Source organism: Notolabrus celidotus, chromosome 8 (assembly GCF_009762535.1).
Source record: "Notolabrus celidotus isolate fNotCel1 chromosome 8, fNotCel1.pri, whole genome shotgun sequence".
Lineage (NCBI taxonomy): Eukaryota > Metazoa > Chordata > Actinopteri > Labriformes > Labridae > Notolabrus > Notolabrus celidotus.
In genome coordinates, this window is record NC_048279.1 from 24,104,360 (window position 1) to 24,117,290 (window position 12,931).

At 39.5% G+C, this 12,931-nt stretch overlaps 1 protein-coding gene across 1 annotated transcript; it reads right to left on the reverse strand.

Annotated features, from left to right (window-relative positions):
• Nucleotides 1-1,439: 1,439 nt before the first annotated feature.
• Nucleotides 1,440-6,254, reverse strand: si:ch73-335m24.2 (protein eva-1 homolog C). The gene is made up of 7 exons (XM_034690398.1): nucleotides 6,146-6,254; nucleotides 4,898-5,103; nucleotides 4,678-4,801; nucleotides 3,370-3,522; nucleotides 3,018-3,161; nucleotides 2,857-2,931; nucleotides 1,440-2,464 (listed from the first exon to the last, which is right to left on the reverse strand). Exons 1-7 carry the CDS (start codon nucleotides 6,252-6,254, stop codon nucleotides 2,079-2,081), a joined length of 1,197 nt encoding a protein of 398 aa, XP_034546289.1. The 3' UTR covers nucleotides 1,440-2,078.
• Nucleotides 6,255-12,931: the final 6,677 nt, after the last annotated feature.

Here is a 12,931-nt window from a genome sequence, read left to right on the forward strand (position 1 = left end):
GGTTAGTACATAATGATACAGTAAGGATTAAAGTGAATATACATACTTTCTGCATTTCCAGTTGAATCAGAATATGAATATACGCTGAATTCACACATTATCCTCACACCACCATGGCACTGTGGCACCTGTCCCTTATTTAATAGTGAGAAAGTTGGCAACCCTACCCATCACCACAGCCAACCCTACAAAATATAACATTGCTGCTATAATACTGGTTAATTTGCATTAAACAAAAGTATATACTTAAAACTGTCCTGGTTAACTGACTCAAATATAGGCTACATATCAATATTGGGTTTTTTTTGTTGTTGTTTTTTTCAATTTCTCCAAATGTAACTTCACAATATTGACCTTCAGACTGTCCACCTCTGTAAACAAGATTATTTGAAGCCAAGTGACTAGTTGAATAACAACAAGGAGGCATTATTTGGTATAATCTAAACTCATGTAGTAAAATAAAACTCTAAAAACCTAGTTTACCTTCAATCAGATTCAGCCACACTCGATGCTATGAAAATATGACAATTCCCCATTTTAGGCATGACATGTGCATCTCAAGGAGCTGTGGAATTCTGAATATTTGTTTATTTATTCAGACAATTTTAGTTATCTTATTGCAGTTATAACAAAACAAAAGCGTAGTAGAGAACACATTTTATTTCAGCCCCCTCCCCATTTGGGCCCTAGGTAGTCAGTCCCACTTTTCCCCCCACTCCGACGCCCTTATGTAACATATTTTACCATGTGGCCTGTTGTAAAGTTTTACAGTTTTAAGGTAGTCTACTTTGAAGAACTACTGCTACTAAATTTAGTATTTTAATTTCCTACGACATTATAGTCTATAGTTCACTTGATTTAATATTTTCCTTTTCCTTGTTCCCTTAAAGTAAAACATTCTCTAAAAATGTAACTTTTTGCATATGAAGAATAATAAAACGTTGCAAAATTACTGAACTGTGTTAAATGAAATTGGCTAATTTACATCATGTGTTCTTTTCCCTTCTTTTTTTGAATAGTGTTTATTTCAGTCTGTGTGGATGACCAGAAGTTGACTTGGTTGAAGTTCAGCTCAGATCAATAAGGAGGGTCAACTGCTTGCTGAAGAGTCATCACTTCATCACTACCCGAAGTTCCACCAAACCCCCCACTGGTTACCTCCCAGTTATAAAGCCTTATTGGTAACATCGGAGCATTCTCCAGAGACACACGTAGCCTATAAGTCAAGAGCTTGTTTTGTCAAAGCCTGAAGATCAAAAACGTATTATCTCTTATATCTACAGGACACGGGGAGGCCCATTTTTAAAGCTCATAGACTCCATGCTGTGATCATCATTCAGGTTTACCCTGCATTGCATTCCTTGTAGTCAAATGAGTATTAGTTCTGCAGCCTTTCAAGTCATCAACAGAGACCCATCAACAGACCACAGTTCCTCTTTAATAAGCAGAATGACTTGCTTTACAGCTTACACATTTTTACACTAAAGAGTACCAACTCAAATATAGGCAGAACATTACTTGAATTAAGTAAAGCTGAATCTTTCCCCCCTCCTATTATCTTTTCATCATTATCACATTTCATAATAACTCAAATAAGAAATCACGCTTAGTTAATATAAATAATGATTTTAAAGAAAAGTGCATGTACTCTTTTTTTCTTGTGTTCAATTGTGGAATGATTAGTTTACTCATACTGCGCCTGTACAATGTAGATAACAAACATTCTTAGTAAAGCTCATCTTTTCTACATCAATCTACATCATTACATGCAAAATGGGTTACATATTTGAAGGATGATATTTTTAATAACAAAAGCTCAAAACATACCAATTTAGGGTTTTGAGGGAAGGGCTCTTACATGTGGAGTTCCTTTACTGCACAGTACTTTTTTTATCAAGGTAAGGAACCCTATACCTCTTTCACCACTGTTAGTCACTTGGCCATAAACAACAACGTTAGAAAGGGAGGCAAACTTAAATTATGTTGTAGATAAAATACATGCCTGAGTGCAGTTTCAGTCCACACCTTAAATTCAAAGCATACAAAGGATTTACTTTCACTCATACATGTGACTTCTCTCAGTTATTGTAGGTTTTAATTTTATGAATGGCATAAGGGCTGGAGTCCTGCTGTGGCCAGATGTCTCCATTGGGCAGATCTCTGTTCTGTTCTCCCTGACACTCAACCATCTCTACAGTCAGAGTGGAAGGGCTGAACATGTCTGCGGTGCGGTAGGACTGCGTGAGACGGCGGAAGGACGACGTGTCTGAGATGTCATCGTCGAAGAGGTCCTCCATATACTCCTTGTTCTGTCTACGAGACGCTTTCAGCTCCTCGTTCAGCTCGGTAACCAGATCTTTGACATCCTTCACCAGTGTTGAACGTACACCAAACAGGCAGAGGAGGAAAACTAGACCAGCACAGATGCCAGAGACGAAGTACAGAGCAACACGTTCTGGGAGACCTGCAAGTCAACATTATTGCTCAAACTAAAGTCAGACACAGCAAATTCACAGTTACAGGCAGCTGCACACAATAGTTATTAAAAGACCCCCTCTCAGTTTTTCTATGAGCTTAATCTAAGCAATCTTGATCTAAAACATGCTGAAGCATCTGCACATGATCCAATATACTAGTTAGACTTGTTCATGCTGTCCCAGCCCCAGGTCTTCAGGCATCAGTGCACATACCCAATATTTTTTCAATGATCTCCAGAGAGTTGGTTAAGAGTACGTTTTGAGGCCTGTAGGCGGGGCCAGTGTACCATCCACCTGCAGGTGAGAGTCCGGTGCTCAGATTCCACTCAAAGTCTGCTGCATGACTAAAACCTGTAAGTTTACTCAGTGTTTCTCTCACCGTGTGTGTAGTCCGTGATCATGAAAGGATCTGTTGACCCGCCTCGACCCACATCGTCCAGAAGATACCGAGGCACTGAAGAGAAAGTAGAAGATTTCTTTGCATGAAAGGTGAGGCTAACCACAAAACATACAAGCAGTGAGATCTGGTCTGTTACTTACCACAAGTGAAGGACACTCGCAGGTGTTTCCTAGTGCCAGAGAAGCAGGGGTCTCCAAAAGTTTGGGTGTCAGCCAGCACTGAGCAGTTGGATCTGCCATGACACCTGCGTGACACTTTCCTCAGAGCTGAAGGGGACAAACACTCTGGAAAAAAACATGTGTGTAATATCTGCAATCAGTTTATTTATGATCCAACATCTCAGCTCTGATTAGCAATATCATAACTATGATTAAGTATTGTTTTCGCAAAAGATGCACCACAGACCATTTCTAAGCTTAACTTGGCCTTCAAACATTATTACCCACCCTCCCTCGTACACCCTCTATGACACTTAACAGCCCTGTTTCAGACCCATGTCAGCATGTGATCCTGGCTCCTGAGGACAGTAAGGACTGCCGTGCAGCAGGTGTCCAAAGGTGGCTGAGTAGATGGCGAGGACAGTCTCATTTTTACACATCAGTCTCAGACGCTCATTTTCGCACACCAGCCTTGTGCGATGATGCTCTGAAATAAGTGGCAGAAATTGATACAGAGTATGTTGGTTATCATCCATTGACTGGCACTAATAGGAACATGTTGTGCTTATTTCTTGCATGTTTGAGCTCAAATATTAGATTTTGTGATCCTTTGAAATTTCCTTCATGCAAATGTTACTTATTATGACCAATGTCAAAAGTTTCTTACTGATGTGTATTTAAAAAATATTTTCTGCTAAGTCCCTCAGAAAATTATTTTGCTAAATGCAGTGGTGGAATATACTAAGTACAGCTGGGATAGCTTGAACCTCATGCATATTTTCTTCTCACACCACTTCATACTTGATTGAGATGACACAACGTGACAGGGGAAATTTTCTTCTTCAAAATGTGCTACATTTAGCTGACTGCAACACTGGGGATAAAAATATTTCATATAGAAGATATGAAAAGTGAACGAAATATGATTTTTTAAAGGCACTATGAGGAGTTTTTCACCAGCTGAGAAAGAGACTGAAACCAACACTGATGCCTCTTTATGATCTTCAAAAGCAAACAAAACTATAAACAACAACACTGATAACTTCTCTGTTGTCATTTTTAATGCCTTAAGCCACTCAGAGGGGGTAGGTGTCAGACCACATGATTGACATTTGGCTTAAGAAACATCCTTTTTCGGCTGTTTTCATGGCAAATAATCACATCAAGTGATAAATCTGGCTGTTGAAAGACAGCAGGGTGAGGTTTTTGTTGAAAACACTACTTTAGCATGTACAGAACAAGAGATGAGAGGTATCACTTTGTCCACAAGGGGACGTCAGAATCGATACAAAACAAAAGTTCCTCACAGCAGCTTTAAAGTTTTTTGGGTGGCTTTTAAGCCTTTATCCAGAGAGATAGGACAGTGGGTAGAGTGGGAAATTGGAAGAGAGAGTTAGAGACATGCTGCTTTGAGGACTTTAGCCTCTGTACATGGGGCATGTGATTTGAAGGATTTGAAACCACACAGTAGCAGTCAAACTAAGCAAACTCCACAGATGAAGACTGTGGAACATGTGAAAAGCTTTAGAAAAGCAGGATTGTTTTTGCTGAATCACTACTCTTAAGGAGAATGATATTTTGTGCAAACCATACATTTCATCTAAATAATTAAAAGATGATAAGCTAGTTCCTCAAAGCTTACCTGGTCTGCATTTGTAAGCGACTAGAAGGTACTTGCTGGTGAGTGGACAGGGGTCCTGCCCAAACACCGGACTGATCACTGGGATGTGACAGGACTGGTGATCCTGACACTCTGACACCACTTTCTGCATGAAAGAATAAAACAGGTTTTATTCTGATGTCCGAGTCATGAGAAGATCACAGGACACATAAACTGACAGAATCACACTGTGGCTTTTTACCTCGATAGCAACAGGTGAGGTGCATTCTGAATCGTCCTCCACGGTTGTGTTTGAGTTTGCAGAGGGACAGAGATACTGATGGGGAACACGTCGTCCATAGAAAGCTGATAGAACGGACACAGATGTCCTGGAGGGACACTCAATGATGAGTGTTTCTCCTTCACAAGCATGAGCCGTGTGGTTTTTCAGGATAGTGTGCAGATATTCTGAGAGAGACCACAAGATGGTGCTAAATACACTTTTATGTATCTAGTTGGAGATTCTTTTTTTATATTAGCATACTGAGGTGGAGAAAAAATGAATGGAGAAACTTAAAACAGGCAATTAGTAAATTATCAGCACTATGATGGAATATGTAAGGGTGTTTTAATTTATCACCTTCACCCAATATGAACCCTGTTTAAACTGTATAATTCAAACAAGTGCTCAGATTTGATCTGCCTCCAATAAGGCCAATCTTTTATATTCTAAGCAGAAATGATTGGTTGCTGCAGATTTTGTTACCAGGTAGGTCTTCATTTCAAAGCCCTTACAATCACATATTGTGCATAATTTGGAACTCAGTGGTGTGACTTATTAGAAGGTTTTTATAGTCATTGTTATTGTCCCTAGTCATTGACTGGGTGTTGTCTAAATCACTGGGTGTAGCTCTAAGACAGTATTTGGACAATGACCACATATACAAACACAAGAATACAGAAAATAGATGCTGAAGTCAAGTTTTTCCTCCCATGTATTTCCCCTGTGTGTACGAGTGTGTGTGTTTATGTGTGCTGTGCACCAAAGAGCCTGTTTGACTCTTCAGAGAGCAAATGAGAGGCAGTACCAAGCACTTGCTCACAATGAACTATTATTAGGCCCCTCAGAGGCTGCAGCCACACAAAAAATGGAAATTCTGCAGAGGTCAGATACAGGCTTATCTGAGGGGATCGCAATACAATTAAAGACTTAAGCGACATTCGGCTTTGTATTCACTTATAACATCATTTGTCATATTTTATTGCTTGGAGACAAACAATAACCCAACTGCAGTTTAAGTCCTGTTCTATCTAAGGTCTAAGATCAGGACTGTTATTCTGGTCTTTCAAAATGAGTGTCAGCAGCTGTCTGAGAAGCAGGATGTGAAGACAAAAAACTGGCAATGCCTAATATTCATAAGTGTCCTTTTGTCAGATGAAAAAGTAATTTGTCAGCATTTGGCTTTTCTCCTCACATAGCAATTATTGATGTGAAAAACAAAGTACTTACGAGAGAAATCAGGAGCAGAGTTTACAGTTTGAATCTTCAGAGCCAAAAGAAGAGTTAAGAAGAGGCAGAAACTCCAGGGCACTGTTAATGTGCTCATCCTGCGGGACATACCCCAGGGTTTTGTTGTGATGGGTTGTCGTGCTATTGACTCCCTGGGAGAGAGTGGTCACCGGGTCAATGATGGCATTGTGCTCACAAGAAACAGCCAGGCCCCTTTTTAAGAAAAATCCTAGTTTTGAATAGAGTTGATAGCAAAGCTCTGGTGTAGATTTGGCTGATATGGGATGATCTAATGTTTGTTTGCATGTTTACACATAAGATATGCATTTGAAAGTCTAGGGCTAACATAGTGTGTGGTCCAAGGTAAAGAAGGTGATTGAAATTATCTGAAAAAAAACACGCCCTCATACTTTGAGTCACGGTCTTTGCTCACACTTAACAGCCATTGTATGGAACAACAGCATCCTTATTCTGTAGCCACGCGCTGCAAAAACCTGTGATGTGACTCCTCCTAAATGTCTTTTCACAGTTTTTGGCCTGAATCAAAAGGGCAGTGTTGTTCCTTGTTGAAATTTTAAATAACAGTTTGGGGCAAGCATTCATTTAATTAATTAATTTTAGCTTGTTAAATTATAGGATAAATATCTATCTCATGTCCGTCATGTCTAAAGTATGAAGTTCAAAGGCTGCAGGAAGGAGGCGTTCAGCTTAGCTTGGCATGTTAGCAGTGAGACTGAAAACAGGGGAAAGGAGTTAGCATGGCTCTCTCAAACATGACATGTCAGACATGTCAGGGTAGGAAAAGTTTCTTTGTAAATATGTGTGAAGGAAAGGGAGTTCTTTTGTTTCAAAAGGGGTCATGCGTTTTTCTCAAAGTGTAAGAGGTTAAAGCTCTGAATGCAGGATAACGCAGATGAGCGGATTTATAGCCTATTGTTTGTCTCTACAGGCACTCTGGCACCACATTTGGCAACTTCACTATGATGACAAGGCCAAGAAAGTCACAGCACACTGCATTTGTTCCCTCGTAAAAAGTTGTAACCTAGTCTTAAACCAAAACGTTCTTCAGATACCCCTTTATGGTCGTGTGCAAGATCCATCATGTTTCAGAGGGGTCTTTTGAAAATGAATGTTTCACCAGCTTAAAGACAGCCTAGCTACAGTATATGTTTGACCATGCTACTTGTTATTATGCTAAGCTAGGCTAATCACTGCCTGCCTCAAATGGGATACTTGACTAAGGCACACAAAGTGTTATCAACCATTTTTGTAACTCTTTTCTTGCAAAGTAAGCAAATAATTGCATATTTGAAACATGTAAGTGTTGCTTTTGACCCCTCTCTCCATCCTCAGGCTGGGTACAGAGAAGACTATAGACTGTATAAAATATGGACGTAGTATCAGTGACGTCATCCATCTGTTCCTGAACGCTGTTTTTAGGCCAATCGGCAGCGGCAGCCATATTGGAAATGCAGAACTCAACCAGGTATAGTGTGATGTAAAGAGGCGGGGTTTGAGCCTCCATGCAAACAGTTATGTGTTCCCGTCCGGGAGTCAAGTCAGTCATGACCTTATTTGGGCAAAAACTCTTAATCTTAATATCTTCTGAACCGTTGCGTTAGAAAAAAATTCACCCCCCATACAGTGTGTGCTGATAGAGAAATTAGCTACGAAGAGCAAAGCTGTTTTTGAACCAGGCTGTAAACATGTTTATTATTGCTGCAAAGATCATCTTTTTTGAATGGGTGTGTATGTGGTTTCCGGTGTTTCTGCAGCCATCCTCAAGCGGATTCTCGATGAATTGCAGTTTATAACACTTCCACATGGGCTTCATAGGTTGAGCCCGGAGGTTGCCACTTGGTACAGACAGAAAAAGACCAGCAGTTGCTGCTCTCTCTCTCTCTGGGATTGCACCTCAGTCAAGATGCAACATCAATTGTTCTTCCATGCGCCAGCACTGTCATTTGATGCGTTTGATGGTCTGGAAGAATGAGAGGCTGCTTCTGCTTGGATTTGCAGTCTCTCATTAATCTTTTGTACTGCTTTAGCTAAAGCAACTCTTTAGGAACAAGCAAAAAAATGGAAATCAAAAAAGTGAGTGCATTGGGTGTAACTGACAGGGATACATTTTCTCAGTATTCTGGCTGACTCAGGAATTCAGCAACATGTGTTTGAGCCCAGATTTAAACTGGAAAAAAGCAGCTGAGTCAAGCAAAGGCTGCAGCTGCATTGCACCCTGATACATGTAGGCACTGCTAGCGTGGCCCTAGGGATGCACTTGACTGTCTTAGTGTGAGTATGACTTTATTTGGCATTATTGCTTTTAACACTGATTTGACATCCCCTGTCTGGCTGTGGAAGACATGGAGATCTCAGACCACCCCTGTGTTAGGTTTTCCATCATCTCTCATACTGTCCCCAAATCTAAATTACCTCCTTCCTCCTCCTTCTCCTATGCTATAAACCATTCCACGGCTATTCATTTCATTGACACTTACCAGGCCTCCTCCTTGTGCTCTGATTGAGGCCAGTCTATCTGCCCTGAGCACAGAGGAGTTTATCACTCACTTCAACTCAACTTGTTCTGCCATTTTGGTCTCCACTCCAAAGATAGAAAGAAAGAACTCAAACTCAACCCTGGCTTGATGATATAACTCACACTCTTAAACAAATGCGTAGAAGAGTAGAGAGATCTTGGAAAAACAGATGTTATTTGACTGGATGAGAAACTACCATGTTGATTACAGCTATCTGTTAAGAAAGTGAAGAAGAAGTTTGCTGATATTATCTTTAAAAATTCCCACTCTACGCATGGCAGTAGTGGAAACACTTATCACCACCCTTGCTTCCTTTTCCAGAGACTCTACGTAACATTGCCAAACTGAAACCGTTTCTCTCACTTAATCATTTCAAAACTATTTCCAGTGCCTTAATTGGACTAGTGTGACGTCCTCTGTCTGGTCATCAGTCAGTCATCCCTGTCTTGTTTGTAGATGATTCAAAATACTCAAGCTAACCAAGGAAGACAGAGAACATCTCCCCTGTTCTCGTCAAACTGGCTTCCAGTCAAGTTCAGGATTTTCCTTAAGGTTCTTTTGTTTGTTTTTAAAGCTTTCCACGCCCCCCCAGTACATATCCTAACTCCTCCACCCCCTTTCCCTCCCCAGAGATCTTCTGACCAGCTGCTTCTGGCTGTTCCTCGGTCAAGGCTAAAGGGAAAGGGTGACCGTGCCTTTGCTGTGGCCGCCCCAAAGCTACCTTTTTCTAAATAAATGCTCCCCCTCTGTAGCCATTTTTAAGTCTAGACTGAACACACACCTGTTTTCTCAGGCTTTTTGTGGTCCCTAAGTTGTGCATATTTCTCGATTCCTCTTATAACAGCACTTTGCTCAATGCTGGTTTTGAATGTGCTTTATAAATAAGTTTGTTTTAATGTGAAAGTCAAATAACAAAGCCACAAGAAGTTGTTGCAGAGTGAAGAGGCTAACTGGCAAAGTGATATTTTATTGACAGGATAACATCTCTGACATTTTGACCTCGTGTGTGTGTGTGCGTGTGTGTGCGTGTGTGTGTGTGTGTGTGTGTGTGGTGTGTGTGTGTGTGTGTGTGTGTGTGTGTGTGTGTGTGTGTGTGTGTGTGTGTGTGTGTGCTTTTGTGTTTGTTTGATGGTTAAAATCAAGACTCATTCTCGGCCTGGCTTGTCAACAGTGAGGGTCCTGTTTCTAGAGATAAGGCTCTTGTTTCCAGGAGGTCACTTCCAGCTGCTGTGTGTGCCCAGTGGAGATATGTGTATCTCTCTCCATGACATAGATCTTTCTTTTTTTTTTTGTCTTTGGAAAAGGAAGTGAGGGAGGTCATAAGTGTTTCCACTTCTGCTTCTTTTATTTCACAAGGATAATACTCTGGAAATCCCTCCTGCTGAACGCCCTCTCTCTGTGAAGTCAGAATCATTTGGTTTCAGTTTACTATAAATGCTGTGATTATAACCCTATTTCCCCTCACACATCCTGTCTTTACCAACCTGTTGCCATAACAACCAAACACTTACTCAAAGTGACTCAGGTTAATCCCACTACTGACAACATTATCAGTGTTGGCAGAGAGTTGTTGATGGTGAAACAAAATGAATGAGCGACTGAATAGTACTCTAGTTATTAATCACCAGAGATCCAATAAACACTCCCTCCATAGCAGTAGAGTGAGCATGATAAAGGAGACAGATCATTTATAAGGAGGGGGCCACGTTTTAATCATGCACCTGTAAGTAAAAGTAACACTCCCACCTCATACTCCAGTGAAATTCCATTCACCTCCCTTTAAGAGTCAATAAAGAGACTAATTATGAGTTGTGGGGAGTTTGTGTTGTTTTTAATATCCCAGGGTGACCTCCCTGACTTTTACAGACATCAATAAAAGGAAGAACAGTGCTCTTTCTCTATACCTTTCTCTGTCTTTGTTACTTTTCCTGTGATGGTCCAGTGTTATTCATCACTTTTCCTGGATTTGTTTGGGATTTCAGCATGATAGGTCTGTTTTAGCTGGACTGGAGCCACTTAAAACAGAGCACAACACAGAGCATATTGTCTTGGGCTTTTTTCTCTTGAATTACTTGAGAAGCGTTGCCTAATCCTGCTGGTGGTATCTCTTTGGGGAAGTCTGCACCATTGCAAGGGGATTTGGAAATTAATTTCCATTCCTCTATTATCGTAAGTGAAGCAATAGCTCAAAGAACATCAAAACAGAACTGAACCCTTAGAGGATGTCTGATGAAATATGTCTCTTACTTTCATTTTTCTTTTTGGACTTAAAAAAAAAATCAATTTCAGTGGGAAACATGCTTTCAGCATAAATATTGGTGCAGTCCACTTTCATACTTGATCAACACCTCCACTCATTCAATCCAAACTTCTATTCATCTTCCTGACTAACCTCTGTGCTTTTGGTCTATGTCCAAATTATTAATGATGATTAACCCAGCTTTAACTTTTCAGTTGGTACATTATAGTGGAAAACATTAATAATTAATAAAATATAAAGAATATCAAGTTTTTATCAAGTGTCTATATATATTATGTTGGTTCAAAGTAATGTTACCAATGTTAAACCAATCAATTACAAGTGGAAGTCCTTAACTTTTATAGAAACAAAGTACTTTTGTATGAGCAGTAAGAAGTCATCACTTTGTAGAGCTAGTCCTCTTATTGTTGTTTTTATAATTCGATAAGGTAACATTACTCATGCAATGACACCTTTTACGCACCTCAATGCTAAAGCTAATTTAGTCTTTTTCATAGTCAAGGTACAAATGATTGTCATTTACTCAGTGGTGGACAGTAACAAAGTACATTTACTTGAGTACTGTTGTTAAGTACATTTTTTGAGTATCTGAACTTTACTTGAGTATTATTTTTGGGGGGAACTTATTATTTCAACTCCACTACATTTGAAAGACAATTATCATACTTTTGACTCCACTACATTTCTATCATGCTCTAGTTACTCACTACTTTTAATTTAAAGTCAGCTGATTAATTTTTCTTTTCTTTACTGAAATCAGATCCAAAAGACTGTAAAGTGTTCATGTACTTGCGTTTGGTTTGTCTAAATGTTGTAGCCGTACTTTAGTTGTGCTTAAAGCAAATGCAGATCAAACATTATTCAGATCAGTCCTTTCATTTAGTCATGGTAATGATTGCCATGGCCCAGAAAGATGATGATTCTCTATCTGAGCACCATGGCCGTATTTTGAGCCCCCGTCTAAGGTTTTTTTTAAAAATAAAGAATTTAATCGTATTATTGTAAATCTCTGATCTGTTTACCACACAAAGTTCAGCCTACAAAAATCAAAATCTAACCTGAGAAAGCATGTTGAGGTCTGCAGCCAACAAACATTTTAAACTTGTCTGTGCTTGTAGTAATTTAGTTGCTGTTTATATTTCATGGTATACTTTAGATATGAATAATGTTTTCTAGATAAACACAACATACACAGAATGTACAATGCATTCTTGACCGCACTCATGCTTTGTGAATATACGTTTAGAGATATTTTCAGAAGTACTTTGAATACTTAAGTATTTTTAAAAGCAAGTACTCCAGTACTTTTAATTTAAGTAATAATTTGACAGAACAACTTTCACTCGTATTTGAGTAATGTTTGACCTGGAGGATCTATTATTTGACTTAAGTAATGAAGCCATGTAATTCGTCCACCACTGCATTTACTGGTGTTCACTTAAAGTCAAGCACAAAACACAAGTATCTATCCCTCTTTCAAGACCCAACTCGGTCGAGGCATGATGGCTGTCTAACATGAATCTGGTTCTGCCCGAGGTTTCTGCCTGTTAAAAGGAAGTTTTTCCTTGCCACTGTAACTAGCTAAATACTGCAATGTGCAATGCTCATGGTGGATTAAGGTGGGGTAAGACTGAGTCTTACCCTGTCTTGAAGTTGGGTCTCTGTTCATAATTTGACATAGAGTGGTCTAGATCTCCTATGTTTGTAAAAGCATCATAAGATAACATTTGTTGTGATTTGGTGCTATACAAATAAAGGTTGATTGATTGATTGATTGATTGATTGATTGATTGATTGATTGATTGATTGATTGATTGATTGATTGATTGATTGATTGATTGATTGATTGATTGATGAATGGAAGTACATTTTAAAAAAAGTCAGTAAACAGTAACATCAAGTAGCACACATAGATGTAAGGGCTGTTGTTTGTTAAATAAGAGTCTTAAGCCATTCAGCATTTTGTGAGGTTAGACTGAGGTTAGGGCT